The sequence below is a fragment of the Coregonus clupeaformis genome, chromosome 4 (assembly GCF_020615455.1).
Source record: "Coregonus clupeaformis isolate EN_2021a chromosome 4, ASM2061545v1, whole genome shotgun sequence".
In the NCBI taxonomy this organism is placed as follows: domain Eukaryota; kingdom Metazoa; phylum Chordata; class Actinopteri; order Salmoniformes; family Salmonidae; genus Coregonus; species Coregonus clupeaformis.
The window spans coordinates 7693633-7713127 of NC_059195.1; the positions used below are offsets into that span (position 1 = coordinate 7693633).

General features: G+C 43.6%; 1 protein-coding gene across 3 annotated transcripts in view; it reads right to left on the minus strand.

Moving 5' to 3' along the window:
• Positions 1–1630: 1630 nt before the first annotated feature.
• The window catches only part of adarb1b (adenosine deaminase RNA specific B1b), a 175323-nt gene continuing 157458 nt past the window's right edge, over positions 1631–19495 (minus strand). For 2 of the 3 annotated variants that reach the window (XM_045209930.1, XM_041862668.2), the window contains 8 exons: positions 17371–18296; positions 14189–14303; positions 13571–13739; positions 13120–13271; positions 11652–11820; positions 5389–5570; positions 3531–3709; positions 1631–3298 (listed from right to left, as the gene is read on the minus strand). In XM_045209930.1, coding sequence (XP_045065865.1) covers positions 3122–3298; positions 3531–3709; positions 5389–5570; positions 11652–11820; positions 13120–13271; positions 13571–13739; positions 14189–14303; positions 17371–18296 — 2069 coding nt within the window. In that variant the 3' untranslated portion in view covers positions 1631–3121. The remainder of the gene's footprint in view (positions 3299–3530; positions 3710–5388; positions 5571–11651; positions 11821–13119; positions 13272–13570; positions 13740–14188; positions 14304–17370; positions 18297–19495) is intronic. The other variant, XM_045209926.1, reaches the window with a different exon arrangement.

Sequence of the window (19495 nt, forward strand, 5' to 3'; positions counted from 1 at the left end):
GACCTGGATCCAGTTCTCTTGGCTGAGGCCTGCATCGTGGCATGGTTCCCCCTCTGTCGGGCGGGGGGACGGGGACGGACGGACGTACATTTGTATCACAAGGACACAGCAACACAGGACATTTGACTTTTGCTCAACAATGACTAGCAAATCTCTGGCCGTTGCAGTGAAAGAACAGGACTAGCATTTTTTAAGAGTTCTAAATAAAGGACAAAAACAAATCAAATACTTCCCAGCAGTTTCATGGGGGGCAAGAGGGAGGGAGAACAAGAACTAGACAGTGAAGGAAGAAGAGTTACACAGGCATCACATTTTTAACCAGTATTAATCCTATACCCATCATTTCCACAGCAATATAACATCAGAGAGGTTCACAATATTTACACCTTGGTAATCAACAGCTACAGAAATACTGAAAGAGCCCGACAAGTAAGATTCCATTACAAAGCTGGAATACAACAGAACACAAACCCATCGTTTTTTTCAAATCAAATAAATTGGTAAAATAAAAGTACAAAAACTAAAACATTGTCATATTTTACCCAGCAATTTGTGTGTGCGAAACACAGGTGTCGGAAAAAAAAAATCCCCCCTTTTTTTTGTTGCTCAAAAGAAAATAGTGGGTAAACACAAGGACATAATCTTTGGTGCAGATTCCACAGCAATCTCTAATGTCCTGTTGCAATGACGTTTATCGAGCAGTGTCACGCCCACACACATATACGCACACACCTCACTCTAGACATACACACGACACACACACACTGCTGGGACTCAAACCAAACACCTTCCCCTTCTGTTTTGAACCAAATATATTGGATATAAAAATACACCAAGTAAAGAATATCTCATAATTTCAATTCCTTTGCAGCGCGTCTGTTCACATTGTGGTTTGTCACTGGCCATCAAGTGCAACGCACAACGTTCAATAATAAACAAATGTACAATGCTGATATTAAAGGTATATGACCAGTCTATAAGAGAGAACACACAGGTAATACAGTAGCAAGTTGTCATTACTGACATCCAGAGTTTATCATGTTGTAGAAATAGTTGAAATAGAAAAGATTAGCACACGGCAGACAGTGGAGAAGAGGGCTTGTAGAAGACCCAGGTATATGGACCAATAGGACTTGGAGCGAGCATACACAGATTGGTCATTTGGTAGAGTGGGTGGGTGGTACCAAACTTTGTAAAAACTCTCATGCGTTTCTTTGTGTGCACTTGGAAGTTTACTCACACAATGAGCAATCAGCATTCGTGTTGCCTTTAAAGGCCCAGTGCAGTTTTTCCTGTGTTTTATATCATTTTGTACAACAGCTGATTAAACGAACACTGTAAAAGTGTGAAGAATGTTGATCAGTATTATTTCCTGATAGTTGCTGGTTGAAAATACAATCTACACAGGACCTTCTAATCAGCAGGTTTGCATGGGCGGGAGTTTCGGCTTTCCATGGTGACATCACCATGCTGTAAATTGGCTAATAGACCAATAACAAAGAGAGTTCCAAACCTCTCTGCCAATAACAGCTAGTTTTCCCCTGCCTACTCCCAGACAGTCCTACAAAATTCTTGCTTGAGAAATAGTTTTTTGCTAAAAAGCAATTTTTGCCCATTTGAATGGAAATCTATTACAGTAAGGTATTTAATTGTTACCCAGAAATGATTTGATATTGATATAAAAACAGCTGCATTGGGCCTTTAAAAGGTATTGAAATGATGACATAAGCTCTTCGAGATGTATGCATTTCCCAGCTCTCTATGAATGACATGACATATGGACTACTTTACACCTTCATAACAACCCCAGATTGACATAAAATGTGTTATGTCACCATACTTGTATTATGTAGCATGACCATGACATATCAAACTGAGGTTGTTGATATAAGCATTTATAAATGCCCAGGGCATGGATGCATAATGTCCATGAGGCTCATGCTTATGAAGGTGTAATGTTCCTGTCATTATTCAGTTGCAGTGCAATCATTCATCTCTCAAACACAAAAAGTCAAAAGTTGCAATACTAACAACGAAGCCCCCCCCCCAAAAAAAAATAAACACATATAAAGAGAGAAAAATTATTTGAATCTGCCTGTGCAGAAATAAGATGCTGGCATTCAAAATTCACTCGAGGAGATCCTGGTGGTTCCCTACCAAATCAGCTCTGCAGACCTCGGAGACAGTTCCCATGCAAAGCCATGGCTTAAGTCAATAAGAAAAAACGTGCAGCGCCTCCCCAATCCCCTCAACCCCTCAGGCCAAAGGACTCGAGGGGAATCATCGACAGCCTCCACCAGGGCCCCTGTTCAAGTATGGAATAGGAATGGGAATGGATTCAATGACCAACAATGTCAACAAATGAATAAATAAGCGTAAAATGCCCACAAGAGAATATTTTAAATGAATGATGATTCAATGACTAACCACCATTTTGTATTTGTATTTAGCATCATGTCATATGTGCTTTTAATACAGGGGCAAGAATGTAATAAAATAAGAAATTAAAAGGTAAAATCTCACAATACCTAAAGAAATATACCATGAAGTCATATGGCATTTGGGTTTCCTAGTGTAATTACATTTAACTAAATAACAGAAATGAAATCTGGCAAATCATTGTACATTCTAGTTACAGAAGTACTTATATAGTAACTACATGGTATATGGACATGTAAAGTCTTGCAAATAAAACAACAATGACTAAAAAGGATTCCAGTTTAAAATGGCAATACTTGATGATTAGATGGACAGATTGAACATGAGTACCATACATTTGTATTTCCATCAGGACATAAAAGGTATTTGAATTTTAGTTGGTTTAAAAAAGAAAGTTTTATAGACAGATAGACAGAAACAGCAAGTGATGACGTCACAGCGATGAGGAATGAGAGCAGAGTGATTGGGACGGAGGGAGGTGGCCAGAACCACGTGCATTATTTCTCACACACACTCAGACAGACATACACACACACACATGCATGTACGCACACACACGCATGTACGCACACACACAGACGTGAAGTCTCAGTGGCTGGTAGTTTTGAAGAGCCTCTCTCAGGTCTAGAGAGGGGGTTGGGGTGCGGTGGGTTGGGTGAAGAGGTTCCCCCTAATCGCCCGATCAGGAGTTGAGGGAGAACTGGTCCTGCTCGATGGGCTTCTTCACCCAGGCCCCCAGGCCCGACTTGTGGAAGACCTTGATCAGCGTCTGCTTGGCGTTGTGGTACTCTACCGCCGCCTCCTTGGCGTCGTGGTACGAGCTGGGCTTGGACACCTTGATCCTCAGTGTGGAGGACAACTGGGGTGGGGAGGGGAGCAAACAGATTTTGAGGTAAGCAGAAGACTACTTTGAATATAATATTGAGGAGCAACTTGTACAGTGCATAAACGTACAAGCACTTGATCTGTGCTTCAGCTGGTCTTAATGTGCTGTGCTGCCCACACCCTCTGTGATAGTCATAAACACTTATTCAACGCCGTGACAAGGAGAACCATTGTGGTGAGTGTGTGTTTGTTGAACCATTCCGTACCTTGGAGTGCAGGCGAATAAAGCGGCAGTAGAGGGCGTGCTTGCAGAGACGCGAGGCGCGCCCCATGTCGTCTTTGCCCGTGGTGGCGTTGATGACCTCCAGCGCCTGGTCGCCCACCACCCAGTTCACGCTGAAGTTGGGCGCCTTGCCCGGCTGCCTCGCCTCCGCGTTGCTGATGCCTGGAATCACAGATAGAACTGTAGAGTGAGCATACAAGTCTGAGCCACTGGGATTCAAATCAGGGACATGACGAGCCTAGACATTAACTCTGAAAGTTACCTCCCCTTTCTAAAAGCAAGCACGCAAGTCTAACCAACAGTGAATCGAACACAGGACCGCAAATGTGACTTATGCCCGCTTTATCCCTCTGAGAGCAAGCCAAGGCATTCGCTCTGAAAGAAAACATGACTCTTCAGGTTTTGGTGAAGGCTTCTCATCGTGGTTAACTCATGCCTTTGCTCCACAAGCGAGGGCCTGAAGGGTCAAAGTCACGTCTTTGTATAGTTTTTGTCCTAGCAGCATCTGTCAGAGATGGTGTTAAAAAAACACCATCAAAACATGATGCTGCAATGTCCACCTAGTGTGTTTGGGATAAAGCCTCTATTACAGTCCATGTGCTCCTCCAAGTGGGGGCCTAGAGAGAAGATAGATTGGAGGCATAAATCCTTCTTTCAGTGGAGGGTGTTAAACGCCTTGGTTCCTTTCTCTTCTGCAGTGCACTGGGCTGCCTGGCTGGGGGATTATGATTTAAAGGGCTAAATGCTGAGCGTCCACAGCGCAAAGCTCCTTCACGGCAAAACTCCCTAAAGCGGAAAAAGTTAATAACCCTCCCATTATCTCTTTACCTGCAGTTTAGGGAGCCATCGGAGGGGACAGAGAGGAGGAGGAAGAGAAGAGAGGGTAAGGTAGGCGAGGAGGAAGTTGAGCGCACCAGTTGGGACAGCTATTGCATTGTGTGAGATCTGGAGGGAGATCAGGGCCATGTTCATTAGGACACACGTTTCAAAGCGCTGCGCAATGGAAAATAAAGGACAACATGCTGTTACTAGGTAACCCTCACCCTGCCTTAGCCCCTACCCTGACAATAGGTGGTTTGTGGGGCGGAAGGGGGAATGCACATTATTTTAGCTGTATGTGCTATAGAACGCATATCAGGTTCCAAATGTCACAAAACAACTTTACAAAGGGATATTTAATGAACTATCACACAGAAAAAGCCTGGAGTCTAATAAACATTTGAGAGTATCTAAACAGATCTGACCTTATAACAAATGGTTGCATGGATTCCACCAATTTGGCACAAAGGGCATCAAGTTATCCAAATTCACACAGGAAGGGTAAGTAAATGTCACCTCAGATGACAAGTTCAGTGTTTCAATGAGACTACGGTAGGAGACCCATATAGTGATTACCCATGGTCCTGCTGGGTATTTACCGTAGACATTTATACATGATTGGTGTTTACCCTTGTGCCTACTGTGGGTTTGCCCATGGAGTCACAGTGTCCGGTTTCATTGGTGTTCACAGAGAAAGTGTGAGGAAACAGACAGAGGCCAACTAGCCTCCTCCTAGCCACCTAAAGCACAATGTTTAAAGTATTGGAGTGTTTGAATGTGCATGCGGTGGTACTTGAGTTAGTCTAGTGTGTGTTCCTTGGCATGAGAGTCTATGCCCATGTCATGGTCATTAGGCACCAAACGGGTGAAAACGGGGAGGGCTGAAACAGGAAGAGACTATCTCGACTCATTTTAGTTTTCTGTTGCAAATGTTTTAAAACATTTTCAGTTGTGTCCCCCAAATGAACACCACCCTGAGTGCTAGAGTAAAGGAGTCGAGGTTTAAAGGTGAGGGTACTGACCGCTCAGTAGAGGCCTGTTGAGGCTAAACTGTTGGGGCAAGTCCTCAATGTCAGCAATGCGCTGGTACATGGCTCGGGAGAGGTGGTCGGCGTGGTACAGGCTACCCAGGATGATGCTGGAGAAGTAGATGGGCTCTGTGAAGTAGCTCATCAGAGAGCCCTGGATGCCCAGCACGTTCCATCTGCAACAGAGGGACACACACACATAAGTACGTACAAGTAGACACGCACAAAGACACGAAAACGTACTCACACACAAATGCGCATCCACACACACAAACACTCACGCACAAACACATAGGAATGGCTGCTCTGACTCGGAACTATCCAATTCCATTTATTTCACCCTACATTCTATGTTGTTACATTAGCCGTGCCATCTTTCCCATACATTTCCTTCCACACGCTCTATGAAGCATTTATACCAATTGCCTTGGAGAGCGACAACTTCAAAAATGACACACACAGGCAGACCATTACCAGATGGCAGAAACAAGACCCTGACAAACAGCTTTGATAACTGCCACTCCTGTCTCCTCCTGACCCGAGGCTGTGTGTGTGAGAGTGTGTGAAATTAAGCCACCGACTGGAATCGCAGTCAGATATGAGTCTAGGAGACCACTAGTTTTCCAGTAGCCCCCAGCAGGGACGTCTTCCATATGCAACAGGGGGTTGATAGTTGGACTGTATCATTACTGTTGTTCAGTCCATCCTCCCACCCACCTTATTTGATTTATGTGATTTTGCCCATTATGATAGCAGCTAAACTCAGTGGCCATGGAGGCTCTGGGGCGCACAATCAAAAAACATAGTCAGACAAAACACATAACATTGCTCTTTGCCAAACACATGCATGCACACATGACTGCACATGCATGCACACACACACAAAAGACACACACCCCACTCCCCCACCAACACACACAAGCACGCACCACACACACACACACACCTGCTTGAGTGTTCTAAAGGAGAGTGGTGATCAAGCTCAAGTGATTGGGGCTTTTGAGGGCCTTCACAATCAGTTGCTTTATCAAAGAAAAAGCAACTCTGGAGAGTAACACTTCTAATGAGGTCGTTTAACCAGCCAGGAACAGGAGGGAAGGAGCCATCAACTAGACCTCCATCTTGTGCCTTAGCACCGCTGGGCAGGCCATGTAATCCAAGGAGAATGGTGTAAAAAACACAGTGAAATTGCAGGGAAAGAAAATGGAGGGCTAGGTCAAACAACGCTAGTGCATTTAGCTAAATAGCCATCGCTGAGTCATTAATCATTCATACAGGAAGAGATGGCAGGAGGTGCATTTCTTTTCCCTCAACATTTTGTTGCAATGGTTATGTTAGGAGAGGACCTGTTGTGTAGAGAACAAATGGAGGGTAGTCTGTTCTGTGCTGTAAAGTGGTCACACTTTCTATGCCTTGGTCTAATCAGGCTATGAGCTAGGTTAGCAGCTAGTGCACCTGTATACTGTCATTTGTTTTCTTTTGACTTTTAGAGTTACATAGTATAATAGCAAGGCCATTAATGCTTGCTCAAAAACATTAGGTGTGTGACACTCCTGTTGGCATTGAAATTGGAGGAAGGGACTAGGAGGGAGAGTTACGGAGTAGATCGCATCGTACATTAACGGGGAGGGATAGATAGCTTTGCCTTGACTGTGGACAGTGAGCAGGGCCGTGGGCTGACTGCGAAAACACCTGGGTTGGACCCCATCAATTCAGCTGCCCCTGACATTGCCTGAATCAAATAAGACTGGGCCTGAACGAAGTGGGATATACAGGATAACTACTAGAAACTAAGTGCTATCCCCTATAAAACAACTAACTGCTCTAGAAAACCAGGCCACTACGCAACTTTGCAATCCTCTATTAATAATTTGTACAATATGATTTTTTTGCTTATTTATTGGAAGCAATTTCTGCACTGTATCATAGGCCAATCTAAACAAAACTAGCTGAAAACACACCAAATTACTGCAATTACAGAAGTACAGCAATAACTAGTTTGACCAAACTGCTATTAGTCATGCATTAATCTATTCCTATCAATGATTTATATGTACACTAGATGACTGACAGAGCCACCGTGCCTCCATCTTGGCACTTCCCCACCGTTGTAAAAAAATATTTTGGAAGCTGTAAAAATGCATTTATTAATGTCTACATTGACTTTTCGTAGCAGGTTTAGAAGAACTTATGCAGAAGGTTAGGAGAATTAAAGTAGCAGGTAAGGAGAATTAGGTTAACATTAGGAAAAGGGTTAGGGTTAGCTAAAATACAAAAATAATAAAAATTTGACAAAAGCTTTATGCCCTCTAGACATGACCCAGCTTCTTCTGGGGAGTGCCAATATGGCCGACCGGTGGCTTCAAAGCCTCTCATTGGCCAATCCATAGCATCAGCAATCCAGGGTTTACAGTTGAAGTCGGAAGTTTACATACTCCTTAGCCAAATATATTTAAACTCAGTTTTTCACAATTCCTGACATTTAATCCAAGTAAAAATGCCCTTTCTTAGGTCAGTTAGGAGCACCACTTTATTTTAAGAATGTGAAATGTCAGAATAATAGCAGAGAGAATTATTTATTTCAGCTTTTATTTCTTTAATCACATTCCCAGTGGGTCAGAAGTTTACATGCACTCAATTAGTATTTGGTAGCATTGCCTTTAAATTGTTGGGTCAAACGTCTCGGGTAGCCTTCCACAAGCTTCCCACAATAAGTTAGGTGAATGTTGGCCCATTCCTCCTGACAGAGCTGGTGTAACTGAGTCAGGTTTGTAGGCCTCCTTGCTCGCACATACTTTTTTAGTTCTGCCCACAAATCTTCTATAGGATTGAGGTCAGGGCTTTGTGATGGCCACTACAATACCTTGACTTTGTTGTCCTTAAGCCATTTTGCCACAACTTTGGAAGTATGCTTGGGGTCATTGTCCATTTGGAAGACCCATTTGCGACCAAGCTTTAACTTCCTGACTGATGTCTTGAGGTGTTGCTTCAATATATCCACATAATTTTCCTTCCTCATGATGCTATCTATTTTGTGAAGTGCACCAGTCCCTCATGCAGCAAAGCACCGCCACAGCATGATGCTGCCATCCCCGTGCTTCACGGTTGGGATGGTGTTCTTCGGCTTGCAAGCAACTCCCTTTTTCCTCCAAACATAACGATGGTCATTATGGCCAAACAGTTCTATTTTTGTTTCATCAGACCAGAGGACATTTCTCCAAAAAGTAAGATCTTTGTCCCCATGTGCAGTTGCAAACCGTAGTCTGGCTTTTTTATGGCGGTTTTGGAGCAGGGGCTTCTTCCTTGCTGAGCGGCCTTTCAGGTTATGTCGATATAGGACTTGTTTTACTGTGGATATAGATACTTTTGTACCTGTTTCCTCCAGCATCTTCACAAGGTCCTTTGCTGTTGTTCTGGGATTGATTTGCACTTTTCGCACCAAAGTACGTTCATCTCTAGGAGACAGAAAGTGTCTCCTTCCTGAGCGGTATGACGGTTGCGTGGTCCCATGGTGTTTATACTTGCGTACTATTGTTTGTACAGATGAACGTGGTCCCTTCAGGCGTTTGGAAATTGCTCCCAAGGATGAACCAGACTTGTGGAGGTCTACCATTTTTTTCTGAGGTCTTGGCTGATTTTTTTTTATTTTCCAATGATGTCAAGGAGAGGCACTGAGTTTGAAGGTAGGCCTTGAAATACATCCACAGGTACACCTCCAATTGACTCAAATTATGTCAATTAGCCTATCAGAAGCTTCTAAAGCCATGACATCATTTTCTGGAATTTTCCAAGCTGTTTAAAGGCACAGTGAACTTAGTGTATGTAAACTTCTGACCCATTGGAATTGTGATACAGTGAATTATAAGTGAAATAATCTGTCTGTAAACAATTGTTGGAAAAATTACTTGTGTCATGCACAAAGTAGATGTCCTAACCGACATGCCAAAACTATAGTTTGTTAACAAGAAATTTGTGGAGTGGTTGAAAAACGAGTTTTAATGACTCCAACCTAAGTGTATGTAAACTTCCGACTTCAACTGTATATACAGTGGGGAAAAAAAGTATTTAGTCAGCCACCAATTGTGCAAGTTCTCCCACTGAAAAAGATGAGAGAGGCCTGTAATTTTAATCATAGGTACACGTCAACTATGACAGACAAAATGATTTTAAAAAATCCAGAAAATCACATTGTAGGATTTTTTATGAATTTATTTGCAAATTATGGTGGAAAATAAGTATTTGGTCAATAACAAAAGTTTCTCAATACTTTGTTATATACCCTTTGTTGGCAATGACACAGGTCAAACATTTTCTGTAAGTCTTCACAAGGTTTTCACACACTGTTGCTGGTATTTTGGCCCATTCCTCCATGCAGATCTCCTCTAGAGCAGTGATGTTTTGGGGCTGTCGCTGGGCAACACAGACTTTCAACTCCCCTCCAAAGATTTTCTATGGGGTTGAGATCTGGAGACTGGCTAGGCCACTCCAGGACCTTGAAATGCTTCTTATGAAGCCACTCCTTCGTTGCCCGGGCGGTGTGTTTGGGATCATTGTCATGCTGAAAGACCCAGCCACGTTTCATCTTCAATGCCCTTGCTGATGGAAGGAGGTTTTCACTCAAAATCTCACGATACATGGCCCCATTCATTCTTTCCTTTACACGGATCAGTGGTCCTGGTTCCTTTGCAGAAAAACAGCCCCAAAGCATGATGTTTCCACCCCCATGCTTCACAGTAGGTATGGTGTTCTTTGGATGCAACTCAGCATTCTTTGTCCTCCAAACACGACGAGTTGAGTTTTTACCAAAAAGTTATATTTTGGTTTCATCTGACCATATGACATTCTCCCAATCCTCTTCTGGATCATCCAAATGCACTCTAGCAAACTTCAGACGGGCCTGGACATGTGCTGGCTTAAGCAGGGGGACACGTCTGGCACTGCAGGATTTGAGTCCCTGGCGGCGTAGTGTGTTACTGATGGTAGGCTTTGTTACTTTGGTCCCAGATCTCTGCAGGTCATTCACTAGGTCCCCCCGTGTGGTTCTGGGATTTTTGCTCACCGTTCTTGTGATCATTTTGACCCCACGGGGTGAAATCTTGCGTGGAGCCCCAGATTGAGGGAGATTATCAGTGGTCTTGTATGTCTTCCATTTCCTAATAATTGCTCCCACAGTTGATTTCTTCAAACCAAGCTGCTTACCTATTGCAGATTCAGTCTTCCCAGCCTGGTGCAGGTCTACAATTTTGTTTCTGGTGTCCTTTGACAGCTCTTTGGTCTTGGCCATAGTGGAGTTTGGAGTGTGACTGTTTGAGGTTGTGGACAGGTGTCTTTTATACTGATAACAAGTTCAAACAGGTGCCATTAATACAGGTAACGAGTGGAGGACAGAGGAGCCTCTTAAAGAAGAAGTTACAGGTCTGTGAGAGCCAGAAATCTTGCTTGTTTGTAGGTGACCAAATACTTATTTTCCACCATAATTTGCAAATAAATTCATTAAAAATCCTACAATGTGATTTTCTGGAGAGAAAAAAATCTCAATTAGTCTGTCATAGTTGACGTGTACCTATGATGAAAATGACAGGCCTCTCTCATCTTTTTAAGTGGGAGAACTTGCACAATTGGTGGCTGACTAAATACTTTTTTCCCCACTGTACATCATTGATTCATATGCATTAAAGAGGCAATGCAGAGTCTGCTATATGGGTGGAAGTGGGCTTATAGATACTCTACATCAATGCATGATGTGTGTGTATGTGCGTGTGTGTGTGCTTGTGTGTGTGTGTAGGTGAAGTTCTGTAGGGGTAGCGGGTAGATGCCACAGCACACTTAAGGAAGACTGTGTGTGTGTGTGTGTGTGTGTCTCATAAGTCTTGACACCTCTTTATCTTTCTATTTCCACGCCATCACCACAGCACACATTGGCAGACACCACCGTAGCTTTATGGGTGAATCCGCACCCTGCACTAATAGCAACTTAACGGACACCTTAACACAGATACCAGTAGTTTAACTCTGGTTCGTACCAAAATATAGCTGTATCAACCACAACAACAGCTTACTGACTGTAAGGATTGCACTTCCAAGTGAAAATAAGAATTAGAGTCAAATTCATATAAACTCTGTTTAATGTCCAATTCAATTCTTTAATTGAAACACACTGAACCAAACCACTGTTACATGGTGTCTCACAATCTTGCTGGCTTTGGAGGAGGATATGTGGTGAAAGGGATACCAAAAGGGCCACAAGGCCAGGTTACCTTGCGATCTTGTCACTGCAGGACATGGTGAGCAGCCTCTCTCCCTGCAGCACCCCATCCCATGTCTGGATGGTGTTGCTGGTCCTCACAGGGATGGTCCCTTCCCCAGACTCTATCTTGGTCCTCAGCTGGCCCCGCGCCTTCCGGTTGGGGTGTCGGTCTCCTTGGTCTGTGGGAGGGGGACAAGGACAAGACAGATGGATGAATGGATTAACCCTAAACCAGTTTCTGTATTTTCTTTAAAATGTATCACATAAATCAACATTTTCATGGATGCGGTCAATAAGCCATTGATGTTCAGTACCAGCAATATATAAGTAATCCTGGCCGCCTGTACACTCTTAACACAGTAGATTTTATTTTATTTGACAATTTCAAATGCATAAAATATTACACCAGGCAAATATTACACCCAAAATTGTTGAGAATACATACACAAAAAAGTCAAGATACTTGTTTCCATTGTGGTCCTCTAGGGCATGTGACACCAAATCATCTCGACAGTGCAAAGGATACAAAAGACAATAACTTTAAATACAACTTCATCATATTAATCACAGCATTTCTACAAGTTGGAATGTAATTCGAAAGGCTAACAAGCCTAATCAATCCACTGACTAATTGTACAAGGGTATTTCCTTTTTTGTTTTTGTGTATGCTGGGAAACAATGTGACAGAATCATTTATTTGTGACATATAAAGAGGGTGAGTAATCAGAGAGAGAGAAGTAAAGAAAGAGAGAGAGAGAGAGCGAGAGAGAGATGGACAAAGACCCACTAATTAATAGACTTGTTGAAATGTGTTTGTAATGCGCATTTGGACATCCGAAGTGAAATTCTAATTAAATGAAACCAAGCATAAGAGGAAAACATACAGGAATTAATTGAATAAAATAAACAAGCTCCGATATGGAATTCTCAACGAGCATAAGATTAAATTAAAAATGTGTCAGCCAGCTAAGTGAGGGGAATGGAGACTGACCTGACCAGGGGTTGATTGAGTCTGGCTGTCACAGGGGACAAGGTCACTAAAGATGGCATGTCACCAAAACTAATGGGATGGCCCTATATGTACATGTTCACTTAAGCCATTGGCATTATAAGCTTACAGTCATATGGAATCAATGACAATCATTATAAGCCTTGCATTTAAGGGATAGTTCAGCAAATTGCATTTGGTTAAGAACAAGAAGCGTATGGTCGGAAATGCTGTTCCGTTTTTATATGAGGGTGTATCACACATTTATCAATGAGTAAAAGATAATTAGGCTTCACATAAACTTAAGGCAGAACGCATTCACATCCCCATTCACATCTAAAAGCATTGTGCAGGCACTGGATAGCCAGTCATATGCTCCTGATGAAGAAGGCTGGAATCATGCCATCATTGTACATTGTGGCACAGAAGGGTCAGCAAGAGGTTTGGTAACATCTACTACTGTCACAGGTAAGGGGGAATTGCCTCGTACCTTCCATGCCGGCCTCATGCGGCGAGAAGATGCGTGCATCTCCGCAGGGCGAGGTGCTGATGTAGAGGTGGAACTGGACGTTGTCCTTTAGCCGGTAGCCACGCTTGTCACAGCGCATGAATATGGACTTCTGCTGCTCCTCCTTGTTGTTGCTAGGTGACAGAGGGCGAAAAGGGGAGGACAGTGTAAAGTGTTGGCAGTGGCTCCAAATGTCACAGAAAATAAAAACAACTAAAAGAATCAGCTGAAGCAAGAACAAAAAAGGAATGCCATGCTGCAATTGAAGCAACATTGTGTAGCAATTGCGGCATATAGCAAAGTAATGCTTTGAGAAAAAGTTGCAACAGTGAACTTGATTTTACGACTAAATACAAATCAAACTTTTACTAGGACTTTGTGTGTTTGTGTTTTAAATGGCCTCTGCCATTTCCTCCGCCCATTAACCTCTCACCTGAGGAAGTGCTCCAGCTGGGCGTAGAGGTACCGGATGAGTGAGCGGCGGGCGATAATCTCTGCGTGGCAGTCGTTGAGTGCCAAGCCGCGGTCGCTCATGTACTCGCCGTTGATGCACTTGGTGCCCGTGGAGACGCAGATCACTTGGGCCTCTTTCACGTCTGTGCCTGCGGGCGGGGAACAGAGAGGTTCAAAATTCACCTTTACATTCACTAAAAGCCATTTGTGTTTATTGTTTATACTTTTCTATTATTATTCCATTTAATTTACATTTTATTGTATTTTTGACATATGTGCATGTGTGTATTCGTGAAATTAAATGTTTGTAAATAGTATGAGGAACATTAGGCTTACAAAGCCAATGATAAACAGCAGCATTGTGCACTATCAATCATGGACATGGACCCCTCAAAAGGAAGATTTTGATGTGCACCCTGATTGACAGGTGGTGCTAAGAAGATTAATTTCCTCCCATCTACACACATCAGCCTCCTGTGGACAGTATGGCTGGGGTTTTATGGTCTGTACGAATCAAGTGGTGTACTGTTTGTCAGCAGCAATGCTCCGAGGGCGGAGAACGCCACGTTTTCCCATTAGGCGGAGTAACAAAGCGTACCAGTTGTCATGACGACCCCCGCCAGGACTTTCCGTCGCGCGTGGGGGGAGGTGAAGTTGTCCGTCAGCTCGCTGAACTTGTCCACCACCAGGCGAGAGACGGCGTCGGCGAGAACCTGGGACCGCACACCGCCACACACACAGTAGAGATGAGACACGCAACACAACAAGCACAGGCTTCAGGTAGAGGCTGCCTGTTTGGGATTTGTTTATCCTTCCCAAATCCTTAACCATCAAAGCCCTAACTTAAACCTAAGATCAGCATCTAGGGGCAACTTCATCATATTCCACCACAGGCACACATGCCAGAGTCAGCCATGTGGACTTACTAAGCATAGCTGACATTATAGACCCTCAAGCACTAGTCACCTGTCCGTGTATTCACATACACTATATACACAAAAGTATGTGGACATCCCTTAATTAGTGGATTTGCCTTTGATGATAGGTGTGGAAGAACTTGACTGGTCTGCACAGAGCCCTGACCTCAACTCCATCGAACACCTTTGGGATGAATTGGAACGCCGACTGCGAGCCAGGCCTAATCGCCCAACATCAGTGCCCGACCTCACAAATGCTTGTGGCTGAATGGAAGCAAGTCCCCGCAGCAATGTTCTAACATCTAGTGGAAAGCATTCCCAGAAGAGTGGAGGCTGTTATAGCAGGAAAGGGGGGACCAACTCCATATTAATGCCCATGATTTTGGAATGAGATGTTCGACGAGCAGGTGCCCACATACTTTTTGTCAAGGAGTGTGTCTACCTAAAGAGAACATAAGTTCAAAAGCATGCAATAAAACTGGGTTGAGACTGAAGTACGCCTAGTTGTTTTTAGCATGCATTTCCCTTCGCCACTGACAAAAACACTACGGTGAAGAACACTAAGAATAGAAATGTGAGTTGTGCTCATTTGAGCCAAATACTTATACAGTCGGCATATATAGAACCGAATCTCAGCAGAAACCTCGAATGGACTTAATACATCTCTTTTCCTTGACAGCGGCCGTTCCTTTTGCTTGCTTTTATCCATTTACTAATACAGAGGAAAATGATTACAGCCAAGGAGAGGCGACGGCTGAATGGGCACAAATTAAAGAGATTAGTCCAAATATTACTTCCCGGGTACTTCAGAGTCACCCAGTTGGAGTGGGATAATTTGACTTCTGGGAATTGGTTGCAGGCAGCACAAAAACGTGTGGACGTCTGTGTTATCCTTTGGGGAACAAAACAGCCAGCCAAAAACAGTGAGGCAATTCCATTCTGGCAATAAAAAAACAGAGTATTCTATCACTCATGTTTCCCTGATTTTCTAATTAGCCCTGTCCATATGGAGCGACCGCTTCAGCTGGGTTGAAGGTACATTTAATAAATATTAACCGACAGAGAATGAATAGACCAATTAGCGGGTGCAGTATCGTTGACATGAGCTGCCGGGTTGAAGGAAGCAGACCGATGACAAGTGGAGGGAGAGTAAAGAAAGAAAGTGGGAAATGTTCCTAGGGGGAAAAGACAATTGAAGCCGTTGACAGTGTACCCCACAAGCTGCTTACCTGTCCAGAAGGCACTATCTCTGCACACACTGGCACGACTTTGACAGTCACTTCTGTGATGAAAAATCCCAAACCAATCCCCATCCTCACCCCCAATTCTTATAAAATTGATCCAGCGCTAGAATATTGACAGTCTTTGGAAAGGGAGAACTTCTTTGAGCACCTTTAAGGCTGGATTTACACTCCACCAAGCATTCCAAGTAGCAAAACTCAGTGTGGAGCCCTCCGTGTGAAAGTCACAAAGCGGTTACGACGCACGGCTAGTGGAGTGCAAATCCAACCTAAGGGAGGGAGTAGAGCAAGATGCAGTCTGCAGTCTACAACACCCCAATAAACCGTTACTGAACCCTAGCCCTAACCATGGACTCAAGCCCTAGACCCAGCTCTCTCTCACAACAATGTGTGTAGCACTGCATCATCATATTACATTTGAAGCAAAATCACATTCGATATCGAAAGTGTTTCTCTATACAAGAGTGTTAAAAACAACATCTTCAGAAATAGTGCTATGGGATTAAGCCTAACTCTGGGAACACCTGACAGTGCTTCAACTTGAATAGGTCTCACATCTAGGTAGGAAAGAGCCTGGATAGTCAATAGTGGTTGTTTCAACACAACTAAAAAAGGAGATGCTAATTAAGATAGAGGCATGCTATTGCCTGGTGTTATCTCAGCTGCCGATTAGGGGAGCCCAATTAGGAGATGTGTAAAGATGTACACACAATCCTTTCAGTACTGAAGCGCTGCACATTTTCATCTCCTGTCTCATCTTCTATTATCCGTCGGCCTGATCATTTCATCTTAATTTTCAATTAATGTCAAATCCAGCGATGATTGGCAGGAGCACTAAACGTTCCAGTAGGGACTTTCATAAAGAAAATACTTCAAAATATGAGGTAGTAAAGGCATGTGACTGATACTGGACTTCTTTAGATTAGCTCAAAGGCATTGTGATTAAAAGGCTTTCAGATGTTGTCATTTGTAATATCTAAAAAGGATATCTAACTGAAATCAACAAGAGAGGGATATTGTTAATTCCAGTAGTGAAAATACCTCTGTGTCCTCAGAGCTTTAAAACTACATAAGCCTATTGAACGTTTTTTTCCAGTTTAAAGTGTGACATAAGAAGTATACTCAAACTCTCAAAATCTCAGCAGATCGCTTTCTTTGACCAAAACATATCCGGATATTCCTAAATGTGTAATGCACTCCCATATAAAAAATCCTAAATCACAACAGTTTGAGAAAGCCTTGCATAAGTATGAACATAAAATAAAAATGTATGCACTCACTAACTGTAAGTCACTCTGGATAAGAGTGTCTGCTAAATGACTAAAATGTAAAAAAAATGTAAAAATGTGTTTTGGCTTCTGGGGAAGCTCTGTTTTGGACTCTAGGGTGTTAGGTTTGTATTCTGACTCGACATGGTTGAGGGCATAAGTGCAGTAATGCCTTTGTACAGCACCTGAAAACATTACATGTAGAGTATAAAACACTCTTTCACATAAAAAATTGTTCACCCTGGTTCTTTCACAGTCAGTGACTGCAGATACAATTTTGGTTCTATGTCCTGTTCTAAAAGTGTCTTGACTGGGGGCAGAGTTGGCTTGTTCAGAGGGACTTTTGGCTCTTACCTGGGGTAGGTGGAGCTGCAGTCCCTCTCTGGGGATGGGCTGTCGGGAGGGTGTCTGGTCCAGCTGCATGTTGAAGAGGGCTGAGAGAGCTGCCTGGGCGGCCCGGGCCTTGGCCAGCTTCTTGTTTCGTCCTGAGCCCTCAAACTGCTGCGAGTCCACCGACACCTGCATGACAAAGTTCTTGGCATGGCTCTCACCGCTCTCAGACACAAAGTCGTACTTGAGGCCCGGCCTCAGCTCGTTGAGGATCATGACAGGATTCTTGCCGCTCGAAGGCGAGGTGAAGGAGGAGGGAGGGGGCAACGGGGCCTGGGCAAGGTTAGCACCTGGCGTGGAGGGCATGGGATACTCTCCCAGCGAGTTTAAGGAGCCGCTGCCATTGGATCCCAGGTAAAAGGAGTCCTCGGGCGGTGCGGGTGTCTCAAACCCGTTGAAGAGCATGTCTGGGAAGTCGGCCTGATCGGATGTGAAGTCCGTGTTGACTGTCAGTGTCCGGCCCATAGCCAGGTGCGCCTCTGAGGCGTTGGGGAACTGGACAAAGGAGCGCAGGGCCTTCTCTGCCGCATTCAGCTTGGCCTTCTTCTTGGTCGGACCTGAGCCCTCGAACAGCTGCCCATTGACCTCAACGGTCATGACAAATACGGGAGCATGGACCGGACCCGTTTGAGACAGCAGCTTATACTGCAGCCCTGGCTTGATTTCATTCAGCTGCATAAGGGCATTCTTTGGTAGAACTGGGCCTGGCGTTTTCTTACGCTTCTTGGCCCGGAACTTGGAGTGCGTGTGGCCATTGTTGCCCTCCTCTAGGGGGCGCTTCCTGCTGCCCCCACCACTTCCATTGGGGAGCTGCTCGCCTACAGCTGCCCCCTCTTTGGAGGAGACGTTGTCCAGGTTACGGTTTTCCTTAACGTCAGTGCTGCTCGAACCTGCGGTGCCCAGAAAGAGTAACTTACAATGCCTTCGTTGCAGGATCTTGTAAATGCAAAATTTATAGATTCCTATATCACTCTTTGGAACAGAACTGGTGATGTGTGTCATTTTTATTTGTTAGGGAGGCTTAAATGATGATACATTTAGCCCAAAGGATCAAACATACATCTAAAAGGAAAATCCATTTAGAAATTACATTTGAGCAAAATAGCCAAAAGCATGTGTCATAAATATAAATTGTCAAAATGATAGGACTGTACATTCTTGGATATTCAAGGGAAGTTGGATTCTATAACATGGCAAGAGGGATTTCATCTATACAATACATGCAATTATTACATCAATGGGGAAATCAGTGATGGAGAAATATTTTACAAATCAGGCCAGCATAACAATAAAAATATTGAGTTCCTCCCTCCACATAAGAGAGAACTATTTGCATTTGCTTGCCTTTGTCAGGGAGGTTTTTGTTAATATATGTAAGTTTAGGGAGGGGTCAGGGGGAAAGATGTGGAAGAGTTTACTTTACGGGCAGATGTGATGACCTGTTCTTTACCCCACAAGTATCATTACTCCAATCTGCTTTAATGATAGGTTGCCGCTATATCCTAGAGTGCTGAGCTAGTGTTATAGCTCTCATAATAGTGGAATTGCAGCTCTAGAATATTGTAAGGAACACACATCACCAGGTCCTGTTGGCAAAGTGGATGGAATGTTGGCAAAATTTTCATTTATAACATCCTCCAGCAAAGGCTTGATAGGTTACTCCTTTCGGTACTCAGGGGAGAAAACCGGCAGTGCAAATGAAAGGGTTTAGTGGGAGGATGGAGGGTGCAGGGAAGAGTGTGAGGTGGAGTTTGGGTATCATAAGATGCAGGCAGAAAGGAAAGAAAAAGAGGAAAAAACAGCAAGAAAAAAGGACACATTCCGGAAGACCAACAAAGTCTGACAAGGATGGCAGGGTCCAACCTGAGATTTGGTGCCAGAATCAGAACGGTTTTAGATCCACTCATGTCATCTTTATACAACCTAATTTATATGATATCCGTTACTTGCTTCTTGGTAACAGAGCTCTACTTAAGAAAATAAAACCAAAATATATAAAACTTTGCATTTTCAAACTAGATGAACTACTTAAGAGGCTAAGGGTCTCTGAAATTGTGAGATCAGAGCTCTTCGGAGGCTCTGTTGGGGT